This window comes from Ornithorhynchus anatinus, chromosome X1 (assembly GCF_004115215.2).
Source record: "Ornithorhynchus anatinus isolate Pmale09 chromosome X1, mOrnAna1.pri.v4, whole genome shotgun sequence".
Taxonomy (NCBI): Eukaryota; Metazoa; Chordata; class Mammalia; order Monotremata; family Ornithorhynchidae; genus Ornithorhynchus; species Ornithorhynchus anatinus.
The window spans coordinates 124900135-124918718 of NC_041749.1; the positions used below are offsets into that span (position 1 = coordinate 124900135).

An 18584-nucleotide genomic window follows, 5' to 3' on the forward strand; every position below is an offset into this window, starting at 1 on the left:
GGTGAAGGGGGGATGGCAGAGGGAGTAGAGGGGGAAGAGGAGCTCAGTCTGGGAACGCCTCTTGGAGGAGGTGATTTTTAAGTAAGGTTTTGAAGAGGGAAAGAGAATCAGTTTGGCGGAGGTGAGGAGGGAGGGCGTTCCAGGACCGCGGGAGGACGTGACCCAGGGGTCGACGGCGGGATAGGCGAGACCGAGGGACGGCGAGGAGGTGGGCGGCAGAGGAGCGGAGCGTGCGGGGTGGGCGGTAGAAAGAGAGAAGGGAGGAGAGGTAGGAAGGGGCAAGGTGATGGAGAGCCTCGAAGCCTAGAGTGAGGAGTTTTTGTTTGGAGCGGAGGTTGATAGGCAACCACTGGAGGTGTTTAAGAAGGGGAGTGACATGCCCAGATCGTTTCTGCAGGAAGATGAGCCAGGCAACAGAGTGAAGAATAGACTGGAGCGGGGCGAGAGAGGAGGAAGGGAGGTCAGAGAGAAGGCTGACACAGTAGTCTAGCCGGGATATAACGAGAGCCCATAGCAGTAAGGTAGCCGTTTGGGTGGAGCGGAAAGGGCGGATCTTGGCGATATTGTAAAGGTGAAACCGGCAGGTCTCGGTATCGGATAGGATGTGTGGGGTGAACAAGAGAGACGAGTCAAGGACGACACCGAGATTGCGGGCCTGAGAGACGGGAAGGACAGTCGTGCCATCCACGGTGATAGAGAAGTCTGGGAGAGGACCGGGTTTGGGAGGGAAGATGAGGAGCTCAGTCTTGCTCATGTTGAGTTTTAGGTGGCGGGCCGACATCCAGGTGGAGACATCCCGGAGGCAGGAGGAGATGCGAGCCCGATGGAAGGGGGAGAGGACAGGGGCGGAGATGTAGATCTGCGTGTCATCTGCGTAGAGATGGTAGTCAAAGCCGTGAGAGCGAATGAGTTCACCGAGGGAGTGAGTGTAAATGGAGAACAGAAGAGGGCCGAGAACTGACCCTTGAGGAACTCCAACAGTTAAAGGATGGGAGGGGGAGGAGGCGCCAGCGAAGGAGACCGAGAATGACCGGCCAGAGAGATAAGAGGAGAACCAGGAGAGGAAGGAGTCCGTGAAGCCAAGGTGAGATAAGGTATGGAGGAGGAGGGGATGGTCGACAGTGTCAAAGGCAGCAGAGAGGGCAAGGAGGATCAGAATGGAGTAGGAGCCATTGGATCTGGCAAGAAGGAGGTCATGGGTTACCTTAGAGAGAGCAGTCTCGGTAGAGTAAAGGGGACGGAAGCCAGATTGGAGGGGGTCTAGGAGAGAATGGGAGTTAAGGAATTCTAAGCATCGATTGTAGACAACCGTTGTTGTCTGCTGTGCAACCTTGGGGAAGTCGTTTCACTTCCTCTGCGCCTCAGTTAAATCATCTGTAAAATGGGGGTTAAGACTGAGAGCCCCACCCGGGACAACCTGATGACCTTGTATCTACCTCAGCGCTTAGAACAGTACTTGGCACATAGGGCTTAGCAAATACCAAAGTCATTAATTATCATTACCAACCCTGTTGCACTGCACTAATAATAATAATAATGTTGGTATTTGTTAAGCGCTTACTATGTGCAGAGCACTGTTCTAAGCGCTGGGGTAGACATAGGGGAATCAGGTTGTCCCACATGGGGCTCACAGTCTTAATCCCCATTTTACAGATGAGGTAACTGAGGCCCAGAGAAGTTAAGTGACTTGCCCACAGTCACACAGCTGACAAGTGGCAGAGCTGGGATTCGAACTCATGACCTCTGACTCCAAAGCCCGTGCTCTTTCCACTGAGTCACGCTGATTGTGGGCTAGTACAGCACCCGGCACGTCGTAAGCACTTAAATACCATAATTATTCATTGTTATTACTAACTCTGTTGCATTTCACACAGATACCATAATTATTAATTATTATTACCAACTTGGTTGCATTGCATTAGCTCAGCATGGGCCAGCACAGTGCCTGGCACATAGTAAGCCCTTAACAAACATCATAATTGTTTATTATTTCCAACTCACTTGCACTGCCCTAGCTCATGGGCTAGTACAGTGCCTGGCACATAGTAAGCGCTTAACGAATACCATAATTACGAATTTATTATTACCAACTCTTTTGTATTGCACTATCCCGAGCGCTTAGTACGGTCCTCGGCATGTAGCAAGTGCTCGGCAAATACCGACGATGATGACGTGCATTAAATAGAGAAGCAGCGTGGCTCAGTGGAAGGAGCACGGGCTTTGGAGTCAGAGGTCATGGGTTCGAATCCCAGCTCGGCCACTTGTCAGCTGTGTGACTTTGGGCGAGTCACTTCACTTCTCGGTGCCTCAGTTCCCTCATCTGTAAAATGGGGGTGAAGACTGTGAGCCCCACGTGGGACAACCTCATTCCCGTGTCTACCCCAGCGCTTAGAACAGTGCTCGGCACATAGTAAGCGCTTAACAAATACCAACATTATTATTATTACTTCATCCTCCTTGCACCGCTTTCCAACTGACCCCTCCCCATCTAGTCTAGCCAGCCCTGGGCTACTTCAGGTCAACTCAAGCAAACAGCCCCTTGTCTAGCACCTCCCCTGCCTCATCCCTCAGACTCAAGGTCTCTGTTTTTTCACTCCAGCAGCCGCACGGCCTTGTTTGGTGAGCTATGGATTTGGGGTCCTCTGTGCCTCCCCTGCCAGGACATCCAACATCTCTCCTCTGGCATCCCTTCCTGCTCAGCCACTGGGCACAGGGGCCAAGTGATAGATCTTGCTGATTGATGTCAGTCACTCTGGTTAACAGCATCAACCCATCATTCGGCGGGGTGGGGGGGCGCGGGGGAGAAAGGAAGCATGAAACAGCATGGCGGCTTAGTGGAAAGAGCCTGGGCTTTAGAGTCAGAGGACCTGGTGTCTAATTCCAGCTCTGTCACTGGCCTGCTGCCTGACTGGGTCAGTCACTTACTATGTGCTAGGCACTGAAATAAACACTGAAGTAGTAACAACATAAGTGGGTTGGACACAGTTCCTGTCCTACAGAGGGCTCCCAGGCCTCATCCCCATTTTCCCCATTCTCTGAGGCAGAGAAGCTAAGTGACTTGCTTAAGGTTACACAGCAGACAAGTGGCAGAGTTGGGATTAGAACCCAAGTCCTTCTGACTCCCAGACCCATGGTCTGTCCACTAGGTCACACTGCTTCTCTAATATATGTCGCTCTTGTTATTATTACTACTATTATGTAAATGCACGCACGCATGCAGCATGGCGTAGTGGATAGAGCCTGGGCCTGGGAGTGAGAAGGCCATGGGTTCTAATCCTGTTCTGCCACTTGTCTGCTGTGTGGCCTTGGGCAAATCACTTCACTTCTCTGAGTCTCAGTTACCTCATCTGCAAAATGGAGATTAAGACTGTGAGCCCGATGTGGGACAGGGACTGTGGCCAACCCAATTCGCTCGTATTCCCCCCAGCACTAAGTTCAGTGCCTGGCGCACAGTAAGTGCTTAACAAATACCACAATTATATATGTATCTAGCTGGCATTTGTACTTGAAGAAGATGCCACTGGTGGTAAAATTTACTCGTGGACCCGGGTGGGACCGAAAAGGCCAACGCAGGACCCACGGTCCCAGCTGCACTGCGCACTCCCAAACAGACACGGGCCGTCCCTGGTTGTGCTGTCAAGTTTGATGTTTGCAGTGTCTGGCTCTGGTTTCACTTTTGCCCCTTGACTCCTAGGGCACCTGGCTAGGTCAACAGCTTCATGTGACGCAAAGCAAAGTATAAATCTGGCAGCCCTAGAACACATCCCAGAAACACACACGTGACGGTCCCAGTTCCTCTACAGTCAAGGCATGTGTTGCACAGTAGAGAGTGTGGCTGTCTCAGGCCCAGACACTCATCTTGGTCCCCGCCAGCCACACAAAGAAGATTAATATCTTCGCTTATAAAGGAATACGTCTGAAGCATATCTACCCCAAGTCAAACAATAGAACTCAACTAAGGGGAGGTGTTGAAATTTTTCCTGGAATCTAGTCAGGAGCTCCAAAATTACATTTCAACTTTATCCCTACAAAGTTAAATGTATTAAAAGACACTCTAAATGCCAGATTAACTGCATTTGTGAGTTTTAGCGTGAAAGTGGTTGATGAGAAGCTAAACAAGTGGCAGAAGCCACTGAAGTTCGAAGATTCACGGTTTGGACTTTTTTTTTTTTTCTTTTTCTGGAACAAAACCTCCTAGCTCGAAAATGCTTTTCATGGCTCAGTTGGAATAAAGGAGAAACCACAGAAATGAAAGGCCTTCCAGTGCCGCAGTCATCAAACCGGAGAAACGGTAAATACCATTAAAGCTCTTCATTGTGATCAAGTCCCGAGTTGGTAGGAGTTTACTAATGATGCACTGAGATCCCACACCTTCTTTCAGCCAGCAGTGGGAAGGTGTGAGAGGAAACCATTATTTCATGTTCCCCCCCGCCCCTCCCCACCTTCCACCCTCCCGCTTCTCACTGGAGCTGGCGTGGAGAAGCAGAAAGAATCTCACTTTGCTGCCCAAAGCAGAATTTTCTTTGTCAGAAATGTAAGCCTTGCAGCTGCTGAGTTTCTCACTAGGCAAGAAGAAGGGTTCCCGCTGAACTCGGGGGAGCATCTGTGAAGAACCCAATTTTAACGAGCCAAACCGGATCCTTCCCTGGCACTGCTGCTGATGACCCATTCAGTCACTAGACTAAACTCCTGGAAGGCAGGGCTCGTGTCTACCAGTTTTAGCGTATAGTAATCTCCCAAGCGCTTAATACAGTGCTCTGCAGGCAGTAAGCAACGAATAAATCAATCAGTCATATTAAGGTTGCATTATAGTGCGGCTCTCAGCATAGTAACATAGGCAATAGGCAACATCGCACAATTGAAGGAACCCTTTAATTCTATCTGTCCACCATTTTAGAGGGATCATTCAGTGATTTGGAGGGCAGGGTTCTGGCAACTGCTGAGGTGTTTACACGAAGTCCTCCTAAAATAAAAGATTTAGCACACTGCCATCTTCGTAGAGTTGGGAAGCCATCTCCCCAGAGTTCTGTGTTTCAGTTAGTCAGGGAGCACATCTACCAACTCTGTTACAGTATACTCTCCCAAATGCTCAGTACAGTGCTCCGTACAGAACCGTGCTCCAATAAACACCACTGACTGACTTATTGATAACGTACTTATTGGTGCAGACCACTGTCCTAGGTGCTTGGGAGAATACAAGCACTCAATAAATATCATTGATTGAGTGACTGATCAGACTCTCGCACCCATGAGTCAAACAAAGAGTTTTGACACTAAAACCTGACATCTTTGGGGAACAGGAATCTTTTATTAGGTTGGGAGGACTTTGGAAGAGTCAAAGGCATTGAGGAGCATTTCTGTCTCACTCCCCCTTCCTTTCTAGCCTCTTCGTTTTGTCACTCCTGTGTGCTACCCAAAGAATCACTACCCTAACTGAATTACAATCTGCAATCAGTCAAGTAGTCCATCTCAAGACTGTAAACCCCTTTTTTTATGGTACTTTTCAATAGTAATAATGCTGGTATTTGTTAAGCGCTTACTATGTGCGAGCACTAATCTAAGCACTGGGGTAGATACAAGGTAATCAGGTTGTCCCATGTGGGGCTCACAGACTTCATCCCCATTTTACAGATGAGGTAACTGAGGCACAGAAGTTAAGTGACTTGCCCAAGGTCACACAGCTGACAAGTGGCAGAGCCGGGATTAGAACCCACGACCTCCGACTCCCAAGCCCGGGTTCTTTCCACTAAGCCACACTGCTTAGCACTTAACTATGTGCCAGGCACTCTACTGAGTGCCGGGGTAGACCCAAGATAATCAGATTGGACATAATCCCTGTCCCACATGGGGCTCACAGTCTAAACTGGAGGGAGGAGACTTTAATCCCTATTTTACAGATGAGGAAACTGAGGCACAGAGAAGCAAAGTGACTTGTTCAAGGTCACCCAGCAGACTCACGTCCTTCTGAGTCCCAGGTCCATGCCCTTTCCACTAGGCCATGTTGCTCCCTTGCCCTTGAGGGCAGGGAACATGTCTACCAACTCTATTCTATGCCCAAGAGCTGAGCATAGTGCTCTGCACACTCTAAGTGATCACTACTTATCAATGATTGATTCACCGAGTTTCTTCGGGATGCAGAGTGCTGTAAATAGCCTAGTGGAAGGAGCCTGGGTTTGGGAGACCAAAGATCTGGGTTCTAATCCTGCTCTGCCATTGGCCTGCTGTGTGACCCTGGGCAAGTCCCTTGACTTCTCTGGGCCTCCATTTCCTCATCTGTAAAACAGGCATTAAGGTCTCCTCCTTCCAACAGACTGGGAGCTCCAGGTGGGACAGGGTCTATGTCCAACCTGATTACCTGGCATCTACCCCAGCACCCAGTAAAATGGGGATTTAATACCCGTTCTTCCTCCTACATAGACTGTGAGCCCTTTGTGGGGTGGGGACTGTGTCAGATCGGATTGCACTGTCTCTACTCCAGGGGTACAGTACAGTGCTTGACATATAGTATTTAACAAATACCACAATTACTATTACTAGGGAGAGTATGATAATACAGTAGAAGCCAGGATCTCTGCCCTGGAGATTAGCGAACACCAGGGAATAAAATGACCAGAAGTCGCCGGCAAGGAATCCAGGGAATCCCAGTGACAGCAGGAAGCCAACCCCCAGCAGCAAACACTGTGAAACGGACCATAAGCCTCTTACCAACAGTACTTCGCTGATCCCCACGGTTGCTGAGAGACACAGTAAACCTGCCTGGGGAAGGAAGATGGGCGCTGAGAGGCGGAGCCACCTGGAGCCCTCAGCTCGCCCGCCTCGTTCCCTGGGGCTCCCCTGTCCAGGCTGAGGATCTCCAGATGCCCAACCCTCGAGCCCCGGGCGTGGGGCGATGTTGGGAGGAGGGAAAGAGCATTGCGATAACTGTAAATCACAGTTGGTTTCTCTTGTGGTCTGGGCCCAGCAGCTCTGTCCAGAAAAGCAGCATGGCCTAGAAAGGAAGCAGCGTGGCCTAGTGGATAGAGCACGGGCCTGGGAGTCAGAGAGAACTGAGTTTTAATTCCAGCTCTGCCACTTGTCTGCTGTGTGACCTTGGGCAAGTCACTTCATTTGTCTGGGCCTCAGTTACCTCATCTGCAAAATGGGGATGAAAACTGAGTCCCATGTGGGACAGGGAAGGTGGCCAACCTGATTAGCCTCTATCTACCCTGGCGCTCAGAACAGTGCTTGACACATAGTACGTGCTTAACAAATATCATCATCATCAAATGGCTCCAACCTCACCATGGGCTCCTTCACCGGGACCTCGGGGTGGGGGTGGGCTGATCAAGCTGCAGTAGGGGCTGTCTTGGGAACCCCATCTTTCCATTTTATAAAAGTTGGAGAAAGCACCGGGTAGCCTGCCATCTTGGTCCCCAATTTGGGCCCAGGCAAGCCTGGTTCGGCGATGCCACAGCTTGGCAGAACCCAGCGGCTCCCGGGCAGTTGACAGATCAGTCAATCACAGAGCAGTGGAAACAAACCATTCCCATCACTGCTGCTGCTGTAAATACCACGCCGGAGAAGACCCCATCCCGTCCAGGAGGTAGGGTATGACTTCCCCCTTTTCTCCATCGGTGCCCAAGCAACACTCACCTGAATAATCTGGGGCCAGAAAAGGTGCCCAGCTGAATCTCAGTAGACGGACACAAGATTGGGATATGCAAGGGACAGTCGCTCAGCGATGCCCACAGACGCCATCTCACCATCAGCAGCGTCGCCTTCGAATTGACAGACAACCCTACTACAAAGACCACGGTCCGGTCCCTCTGCCCCTGGCCCCGCAAAGCGCAACGCAAGTGGCCAAAATCCAGGCACTGAGCCAACTTCTGCCACTTCAAATTCCCTCCACTCTGCTATGACTCAGCTCTCTCTTCCATTAGACCACTCATCAATTCCTCCTTCATCGACTCCCGCGCCCAGCACCCCACCAGCTTCTCCAAGCTTTGAAATTCCACCTAAAGCACCTCCTGCCACCCAGCTCCCTCACCATCTCTCTCCCTGACCCTTGATGACCTTGTCAAACTCCTTTTTTGGCAAATTTAAAATCATCAGGAGTGAACTCTACAAAGTTCTTCCTAGTCCATTACCCCTTTCCTTGCCTTTCTCCTGCTTCCCCGCTGCTTCTCAAGGAGGTCCCCTGCCTGCTCTCTCCATCCACTCCTCTCCGCCTGTGCCTCCGACTCTCCTCTCTCACCTCCTAAAAGCCCTTGCTCCCAACTCTCCTCCCCTCCTCATAGGGATCTTTCACTTCACAGTCTCCGCTGGAGCCCTCCCTTCTCCCTTCAAACCCGCTCATGTCTCCCCCATTCTAAAAAAACCCTTCTCTCGCCCTTCCACACCAGCTCTCTCCCCACCTCCCTGCTCTTCCTCCTGTCCAAACTGTTGGAATGGGTGGTTCTGCCCTCATTGCCTCCATTTCTCCAACAACTTTCTCAGCCCACTACAACCTGGTTCACAACCCCTTCATGCCAAAGATTGCACTCTCTAAATCACCAGTGCCTTTCATTCAATTGTATTTACTGAGAGCTTACTGTGTGCAGAGCGCTGTACTAAGGGCTTGGGAGAGTACAACAATAAACACATTCCCTGCCCACAAGAAGCTCACAGTCTGAGGGGGGCGGGGAGAGACAGATATTACTATAAATAAATAAATTACCGATATGTACATAAGTGCTGTGGGGCTGGGAGGGGGGAAGAACAAAAGGAGCAAGTCAGGGTGACACAGTTGGGAGTGAGAAAAGAGGAAAGGGGGGCTTAGTCAGGGAAGGCCTCTTGGATGAGATGTGCCTTCAATTCGGCTTTGAAGGTGGGGAGAGCAATTGCCTGTCAGATTTTAGAGTGGGCATTCCAGGACAGAAGCAGGATGTGGGCTAGGGGTCGGCGGCAAGATAGACAAGATCTAGGCACAGTGAGAAGTTTAGCATTAGAGGAGCGAAGTACGTGGGCTGGGTTGTAGTAGCAGAGTAGCGAGGTGAGGTAGGAGGGGGCAAGGTGATTGAGTGCTTCAAAACCAATGGTGAGGAGTTTTTGTTTGATCCCAGGTGGATAGCAACCGCTGGAGTTCTTTGAGGAGTGGAGAGACACGTCCTGAGCGTTTCTGTAGAAAAATGATCCTGGCAGCAGAGTGAAGATTGGACTAGAATGGTGAAAGACAGGAGGCTGCAAGGTCAGCAAGGAGGCTGATGCAATAATCCAGGCGAGATAGTATGAGTGATTGTATTAATGTGGTAACATTCTGGATGGAGAGGAAAGGATGTATTTTAGCAGTGCTGTGAAGGTGGGAACAACAGGATTTAGTGATGGATTGAATATGTGGGTTGAATGAGACAGAGGAGTCAAGGATAATGCCAAGGTTATGGGCTTGTGAGACAGGAAGGATGATGGTGCCATCTACAGTGATGGGAAAGTTCTTTCAGCTGAGTCCAAAGAGCTCCATTCTATCCTAATCCTCCTTGACCTCTCAGCCACTTTTGACACCCCTGACCGCTCTGTCCTCCTTCAGACATAATCAGGCCTGAATTTTGTGGACATTGTATTAATCTGGTTCTTTCCCTACCTACCTATTTCTACTACTACTATTACTACCTGACAGCTCCTTCTCAAACTAATTTGTTGGCTCCCCCTCCTCCTTGCAACCTCTAACTGAGGGTGTCGTCCAAAGGCTCAGTTCTGGGTCCCATCCTCTTCTTGCTCTACACCCCTCTCTTAGGGAGCTCAGCAGCTCATGTGGCTTCAGCTACCACCTCCATGTGGATGACTGACTCCCAAATCTACCTCTCTAGTCCCGACCTCTTCCAATTTACCATCCCCAAAATCTTCTTGCCTCCAGGACTTCTCCACTTGGGATGTCCTATGAGCACTTCAAACTCAAAATGAACTTCCCATCTTCCCTCCGAAACACACCCCTTCTCCTAACTTTCCCATTTTAGTTGACGACATCACCAGCCTCCCCACCCCAAAGCCCACAACGTTGGTGTCATCAGCAACGCCTGTCTTCCAACTTTCATATTCAATCTACGGCTAAATCCTTCTGTCACAACATCTCCCACATCCATCCCTTCCTCTCCACCCAGACTGCTACCTTCTTGGGCTAAGCTCTGGTCACATGACTCCCAGGTTATGTCATTAAGCTCCAGTCGGGATATGATGAGAGATTGTACCAACAAGGTAGCGGTTTGGATGGAGAAGAAAGGGCGGACCTTGGCGATGTTGTGAAGGTGAGACTGGCAGGTTTTGGTGATGGATTGGATGTGAGGGGTGAATGAGAGAGCAGAGTCAAGGATGACACCAAGGTTGCGGGCTTGTGAGATGGAAAGGATGGTAGTGCCATCCACAGTGATGGGAAAGGCAAGGAGAGGACAGGGTTTGGGAGGGAAGATAAGGAGCTCCATCTTGGACATGTTGAGTTTTAGGTGGCGGGTGGACATCCAGGTGGAGATGTCCTGAAGGCAGGAAGAGATACGAGCCTGGAGATGGCGGGGGGAGAGAACAGGGGAGGAGATGTAGATTTGGGTGACATCTGCGTAGAGATGATAGTTGAAGCCAAAGCGAATGAGTTCACCAAGGGAGTGAGTATAGATGGAGAACAGAAGGAGACCAAGAACTGACCCTTGAGGAACCCCTACAGTTAGGGGATTGGAGAGGGAGGAGGAGCCCACGAAGGAGACCGAGAATGAATGGCCAGAGAGATAAGAGGAGAATCAGAAGAGGACGGAGTCCATGAAGCCAAGGTTGGATAAAGTGTTGAGGACAAGGGGATGGTCGACAGTGTCAAAGGCAGCTGAGAGGTTGAGGAGGATTAGGATAGAGTAGGAGCCATTGGATTTGGAAAGAAGGAGGTCATTGGTGACCTGTGAGAGGGCTGTTTCGGTGGAGTGGAGGGGACCGAAGCCAGATTGGAGGGGGGCCAGGAGATAGTTGGAGTTGAGGAATTCAGGGCAGCGAGTGTAGATGACTTGTTCTAGGAGTTTGAAAAGGAAGGGTAGGAGGGAGATAGGACAATAACAGGAAGGGGAAGTGGGGTCAAGAGAGGAGGGGTTTTTTTTAGGATGGGGGAGACATGGGCACGTTTGAAGGCAGAGAGGAAGAAGCCGTTGGAGAGTGAGTGGTTAAAGATGGAAGTTAAGGAGGGGAGGAGGGAAGGGGGGACAGTTTTGAATGCCACCGATTGATTGACTGATGACCGGTAATTTATTTCACTGTCTGCCTCCCCCACTAGACTGTAAGCTACTTGAGGGCAGAAATCATGTCTATCAACTCCATTATACTGCACTCTCCCAAGCACTTAGTACAGTGCTCTGCACACAGTAAGTACTCAAAAAATAGTAGTGACTGATTGATTGAAATGGGGACCACTTCAAAGTTTTAGACTTCAATAGCCTGATTTCTCCTTGGCTTCTTCTGCAAATTCCTCCTGTATTCATATTGAAGTTAGACCCACAGCCCACTTTCATGAGAAGCAGCGTGGTCTAGTGGAAAGAGCATGGGCCCGGGAGTCAGAGGATCTGGGTTCTAATCCCGACTCTGCCACTTGTCTGCTGTGTGACCTTGGGCAAGTCACAACTTCCCTATCCCTCAGTTCCCTCAACTGTAAAATGTGGATTAAGACTGTGAGCCCCATGTGGGACAGGAACTGTGTCCAAACCAATTATCTTGAATTTACCCCAGCTCTTAGTACAGCCTGGCACATAGTAAGTGCTTAACAAATACCACAATTATTATTTCAAGAAGAACAGCTCTTTATGTGTGTGCATCTCCTAGCTAAATGAAGCATCTTAGCTTCTTTAATCCTCCTCCTGCCTTCATTAAGAATGAAGAGAAGCCATTTTGAGACTCTGCTTTAGTAGCCCAATCCCAAGTCCACCCGACTATGAGAATTCGGCATTTGCCCCAGGGTCAAAATGTCTGATCCCGACACTCTAACGACCCAGTAGCCAGAAGGGAGGCCATCTCGAGCCCAATTTGGGGTCGGCACCAGTAAGGCTCTGTGGTCACCTTTCTGAGATGACCAGGCCACTAACCTGGGGCCAGCCCAGCTGATTCTTGGAGTCACAGGCATGCCCAAGAGGGGGGAAGGGAAGAGAAGGAGAGACAGGTGCAGGGACTCGGAAGCAGCAGCATGAGAAGTGACCCATGCTCTGACGCTGGGACCCTCGGGCATATGTCAACTCTAGGCCCTAGATGCTGGTGATAGAACAGAATGCAAACATTGGACTTCAATAATATCCTCTACAGGCTAAGATTTCCCAAACTCTCTCTCTCTCGAGACAGAGTTCCTATTCTTGTCAGGCTAGGTTTCTCTGCTTTCCACCCACATCTTCCCTCTGTCACAATTCCCGATTCTTTTGACCTCAAACAACCTAAATTCGGAGCGACGTGTGGGAAGGATAATATTCTCACTGACCAGGCCAAAAAAGTCTAAGGCATGACAGCATCAGATGCCCTCTAGGCATAGAAAGAGAGAGAGAGAGAGAGAGAGAGTGTGTGTGTGTGTTTTGGGGGGAGGGTTTCTTAGGGGACGGAGGTAATAAATATTATTCTTTGAGACAATTCCTAGCTTTAGGCCTGAAGTGATTAGCTAGTCGGCCAATCATGTGTCTGCCAAGGCACTCGGAAATAAGGAGGTGGTGTTGATGAATGCCACGGTGAGCAAGCTATTTCAGTACTTTCATCAGATGGTTATTTCAAGTCTCCCAGTTGCAGATTGTTTACTTTCCAAAATCCACAGGGTAAATAACACAAGCTGTTCAACTGCGGCCATGTAGCCCAGCGCTGCCTAAATGGTCCAGCTTGGCATTTTTTGATGATAACTCCAGACTCACAGCATGTCTTACAAATACTGGCTCCACTGCTCCAAATCACGCCTTCCACGCCCACTGGGAAGCTAGTAGACAGTATCTTCCAACCACCAACCTAGTACATTAGCAAACACTTCCCTGTCTTAACCAGATAAGGCTCCTTCTCACAAAATGAAGTACAGCTGATCTCATTTTGTTCCTTAAGCCTTTCAGCGTTTCTACAAGATGGTCTCTCACAAAGGGAAGGTGAAAAAGCTCACTGTGGGAAGGGAATGTGTCTGTTATATTGTTGTATTGTACTCTCTCCCAAGCGCTGAGTACAGTGCTCTGCCCACAATAAGCATTCAATAAATACAACTGACTGACTCATCAGCTCTTCCACTTCTTAAACGTGTCAACACATCGTGTACTTTATTGTGTTCTCTAAGAACCCTGGGTTCCACTACATGCTTCGCCGGGCGCTGCCAAAGTTGCATTCCTATTCCAGAAGTCTAGATTACCCTCTAGATATTTTATTTTGGCCCAGGGGCCCATGACGAGAAGTAATGTGGCCTAGTGGATAGAGCACAGGCCTGGATGTCAGAAGGACGTGGATTCTAATCCTGGCTCCGCCACGTCTCTGTGGTGACACCTTGGGCAAATCACTTCGCTTCTCGGTGCCTCAGTTACGTCATCTGTCAAATGGGGATTAGTCCAACCCGATTACCTTGTATCTACCCCAGCGCTGAGTACAGTGTCTGGCACATAGTAAGCACTTAAAAAATACCACTTAAAATAAAATTACTGTTTTTTTCAAGCTGCGATTTTATTACCCACAAAAGAAAGGTCGGGTCTTGAATCACGTCTAGAACACTGTACAACTTGGCAATACAAGTTGAGCTGTGGGGATTCTCCTCTGACATAGGATGATCTGGTTGGAGCACTGAACCTGAAATTGAAACTGTGGTTTTTGCCTTACTCTGGGACACTGGTCAAGTCACAACCTTTCAGAGACGTGTCCACTTTTGGTCGGCCTGCTGGGGCAAAAGGGGGTCAGGCTTCAACAAGCGAACAGGCCAGGGAGCCACCATTTTGAGTCTTATCAGGCAGATTATTTTCTAATTCTCCCCTGCTTATATCCTCCCTCCACCAAATGCCCCTTCAGCACTTCTGTGCCTCCTAAATATTTAAGTACTCACAATCTCCTCTAGCACTTAGGCACATATTTTACATATTATATTACTTAAGCACTAACTTGCCTTTGCACTTGGATCTGAACCCTTTCGGCACTGGCCATTCACCACACTCTCATCCTCCAAACACTCTGTGTTGAACTTTACTTTAATGTCTGCCCCCACACAAACACATCATAGACTGTAAGCTCCATGTGGGCAGGGAACATGTCTACCGACTCTGTTGTATTCTCCCAACTGTTTAGTAGAGTGCTCTCTGCATGCAGTAAGTGCTCAGTCAATACCACTGATTAACTCACGAACTCATCCCCTTTCCCTTCTTCCTCCTGTCTGTAAACTATTTTACTGCCAGTCTCTCCTACTAGATTGTCAGCTCCTTGAGGGCAGGGATCCTGTCTACTAACTCTACTGTCCTCAATACAGGGCTCTGTCCAGAGTAGGTGCTCTTGACTGACCAAAAACTCCCAGCTGTAGTCGGGTGAGCTGGGAAGAACGCAGCTGAGAGTCCAGCTTACCCAGCCGTGGGGGACCAACGTCCCTCTTGCCCTCCTTGAGCTGGCAACTCTGCTTCAGAGTATCATTTTTCCAATACTTCTCAACTGGAAGACAATACCCCTATCATCTTCTAAGTTTATTGAGGGGACTGAACGCACACAGGTGACCGAGTCCTGTTACCACAGAGGAAAAAGCAATACAAGCTCAGAGTACTCTTTTAAGTACCACCACAGCAAATTTGAAAGAGTGAAACCTTTTTGATATGGCTAATGATAATAATACTAATAATAATTGTGGTATTTGTTAAGCGCTGAGGTGAATACAAGATATTCAGGTCAGACACGGTCCTTACCCCAACCACGGTTCATATTTTAAGTATGAGAGAAAACAGGTATCGAATCCCCATTTTACAGATGAGGAAACGGTGGCACAGAGAAGTTAAGTGACTTGCTCAGGATCACATAGGCGGCAAGTAGCGGAGCTGGTATTAGAACGCGGGTCCTCTGACTCCCAGTCCTGGGCTCTACTGAGCTCCTCATCTTCCCTCCCAAGCCCAGTCCTCTCTCAGACTTCCCTATTACCGTGGATGGCACGACCATCCTTCCCGTCTCTCAGGCCCGCGATCTCGGTGTCATCTTTGACTCATCTCTCTCGTTCACCCCACACATCCTATCCGTTACCGAGACCTGACGGTTTCACCTTTACAATATCGCCAAGATCCGCCCTTTCCTCTCCACCCAAACGGCTATCGTACTGCTATGGGCTCTCGTTATATCCCGGCTAGATTACTGTGTCAGCCTTCTCTCTGATCTCCCTTCCTCCTCTCTCGCCCCACTCCGGTCTATTCTTGACTCCGCTGCCCGGCTCATCTTCCCGCAGAAACGATCTGGGCATGTCACTCCCCTTCTTAAACACCTCCAGTGGTTGCCTATCGACCTCCGCTCCAAACAAAAACTCCTCACTCTAGGCTTCAAGTCTCTCCATCACCTCACCCCTTCCTACCTCTCCTCCCTTCTCTCTTTCTACCGTCCACCCCGCACGCTCCGCTCCTCCGCCGCCCACCTCCTCGCCGTCCCTCGGTTTCGCCTGTCCCGCCGTCGACCCCTGGGCCACGTCCTCCCGCGGTCCCGGAACGCCCTCCCTCCTCACCTCCAACAAACTAATTCTCTTCCCCTCTTCAAAACCCTACTTAAAAGTCACCTCCTCCAAGAGGTCTTCCCAGACTGAGCTCCCCTTCTCCCTCTACTCCCTCTACCACCCCCCCTTCACCTCTCCGCAGCTTAACCCTCTTCCCCGCCCCCTTCCCATCCCCTCAGCACTGTACTCGTCTGCTCAACTGTATATATTTTCATTACCCTATTTATTTTGTTAATGAAATGTACATCGCTTTGATTCTATTTAGTCACCATTGTTTTTACGAGATGTTCTTCCCCTGACTCTATTTATTGCCATTGTTCTTGTCTGTCTCCCCCGATTAGACCGTAAGCCCATCAAACGGCAGGGACTGTATCTGTTGCCGACTTGTTCATTCCAAGTGTTTAGTACAGTGCTCTGCACATAGTAAGCGCTCAATAAATACTATTGAATGAATGAATGAACTAGGCCACATTACTTCTCTGAGAAATATCTGTGGCCATGTTTATCTCAAACAAAAGATCTGTTCTGGCCAGTACCACTGAACGAATAAACTCCGGTTGTGAAATTGTTAGACTGTTGGCCACAGAGAAGGTAGGTAGGGCTTGGAATCAGCAGATAAGATAGAATAAGTCAACTCTGAAAAACTAAACCTGCCTAGGAGGCTCCCTGGAAAACGGGCTTCTCGCATTGAACACTTGCTGGACAGACTGAACAAAACTGGCCTGCTCTGGACCGTGTTGATGAGTGAGAAGAAAAACAGATGATCGAAGCCACCTAGAGAAGCATTAGTGGAAGGAGAAAGGGGAAGACCAAGAAAATCCCACAATCAAGCAGAAGGAGAAGGCTGCAGTCTCCCCAGGAGCAGTGAAAGGGGCAATCATTCTTTTAGAGAAGCAGCATGGCTCAGTGGAAAGAGCACGGGTTTAGGAGTCAGAGTTTCTGGGTTCTAATCCCGGAACCTCCACTTGTCAGCTGTGTGACTTTGGGCAAGTCACTTAACTTCTCTGGGCCTCAGTTGCCTCATCTGTAAAATGGGGATTAAGACTGTGAGCCCCACATGGGACAACCTGATTACCTGGTATCCCCTCCTGCACCTAGAACAGTGCTTGGTGCACAGTAAGCGCTTAACAAATTGAGCCCGTTGTCGGGCAGGGATTGTCTCTATCTGTTGCCAAATTGTACATTCCAAGCACTCAGTACAGTACTCTGCGCACAGAAAGTGCTCAATAAATATGATTGAATGAACAAATACCATTATTATTAATTAGGAGCTCTGAAGTCTACATCTCCTCTTCTAGACTGTAAATTCCCGGTGGGCAGGGAACACATCCACCGACTCTGTCGTACTGTACTCTCCTAAGAGCTTAGTACAGTGCTCGGGACACAGTCAGCACTCAATACCATCGATCGATTTACTTCTCTGCGCCTCCGTGACCTCGTCTGGAAGAATGGGGATTCAAGACCTGTTCTCCCTCCCTCAAGACTGTGAGCCCTCCCTGATGATCCTGAATCTAGAATGTAAGCTCGTTGTGGGCAGAGAATGGGGCTATCACATGGTCCTCTTCCAAGCGCTCGGTAGGGCGATCTGCATTCAGTAAGCACTCAACAAATGCGACTGACCGACTGACCCTCTACCCCAGGGCCCGATACACAGTAAGCCTTTAACGAGTACCGCAAGTATTATTGTTAGGATTCGGAGTATTATTATTATTACTGCTACTAATATTCTGATCCTCTGGCAGGGGGCTGGAGCCCTAGGGTTGCGAAAAATGTGATGACAGCAAGTGTCCAGGTCCGGGGCCCAGCCGAGCTCCTGCAAACACATTCTCCCCACCGGGGCTTGCTTGGTGGGGGGGCAAGTCTTCGCCCCCTGAAGGGGAGGGGGAGAGGGGTGGGAGGGGGACACACACATCCAGGTCCCCTCCTCCCCAGGCTGGGTGCCTGCGAAGAGGGGCGGCCTGGCACCTCCGGGCCCAAGTGTGGACCACGCGTTTGGGTGGGAGGGTCCGGGGGGCCCTGGCTGGGGAAGGGGGGAGGTGTCGCTTCCTGGCGGGAACCTCCCCCCCGCAAACACACACTCCAACCCGGGCAACACCTACCACTTGGGCGACCTTGAGGCGGCCGAACGCGCCGCGCAGGTAGTCCAGGTCGCAGCGGAGGCCGGCCAGCCCGCGGAGCTGGGAGACGGGCTCGGTGGTGGGCTGGTAAGGGCTGCTGGCCCCGGAGATCATGGAGGTGCTCGAGGCCTCGCCCTCGAAGCCGTCCAGCTCCTCGCCCGCCCGCATGTTGTCGTTGCCGCCGCAAGCCCCGCGGCCGGTCCGCCCCCCCCAACTCCTCCTCCTCCTCCGGCTCCTGGCCCCGACAGCGCTCAGCTGGCCCAGGCCCGGGGCATCGCGGGGGGGGGCCCGGCGCCGGACGGGGCGCCGGGGAGATCGGTCGGCTCTGGGGCTCGGCCCGCTGGGGCTGTAGCCGGCTCACCGCGCTCTGGGCTGCGGAAAGGGAGGGGGAGGAGCGAGGGCCGGGGGGCGGAGGGCCGGGAGAGGGGCGGAGCGGGGGGCGGGCCGAGGGCGGGCCACACTGCGCTCCGAGCCGCCGCCGGCTGCAGAGCGACAGCCTCCCTCCCCTCCCACCTTCCCCTCCCTCACTCCCCGCGGCGGCCCCGTCCGCTCCCGAGGGGCCCCAGCAAAATGCTCCCCGGGGCGGGAAAGGCAGGCCCGACAGCCGGGAGGATTAGGGTTAATGATTTTACCCTCTCCATTTCATTCATTCAGTAGTATTTATTGAGCGCTTACTAGGTGCAGAGCACTGTACTAAGCGCTTGGAATGGACAATTCGGCAACAGATAGAGACCGTCCCTGCCCACTGACGGGCTCACAGTCTAATGGGGAGAGACGGACAAAAACAAGACAGCTTCATCACCATAAATAGGATCAAGGGGATGGGC

At 50.7% G+C, this 18584-nt stretch overlaps 1 protein-coding gene across 1 annotated transcript in view; it reads right to left on the minus strand.

The window, feature by feature from the left end:
- CMTM4 (CKLF like MARVEL transmembrane domain containing 4) overlaps window positions 1-18131 on the minus strand; it is an 81939-nt gene extending 63808 nt beyond the window's left edge. The window contains exon 1 of the mRNA XM_029050754.2: window positions 17740-18131. Coding sequence (XP_028906587.1) covers window positions 17740-17925 — 186 coding nt within the window. The 5' untranslated portion in view covers window positions 17926-18131. The remainder of the gene's footprint in view (window positions 1-17739) is intronic.
- Between the last annotated feature and the right edge of the window lie 453 nt (window positions 18132-18584).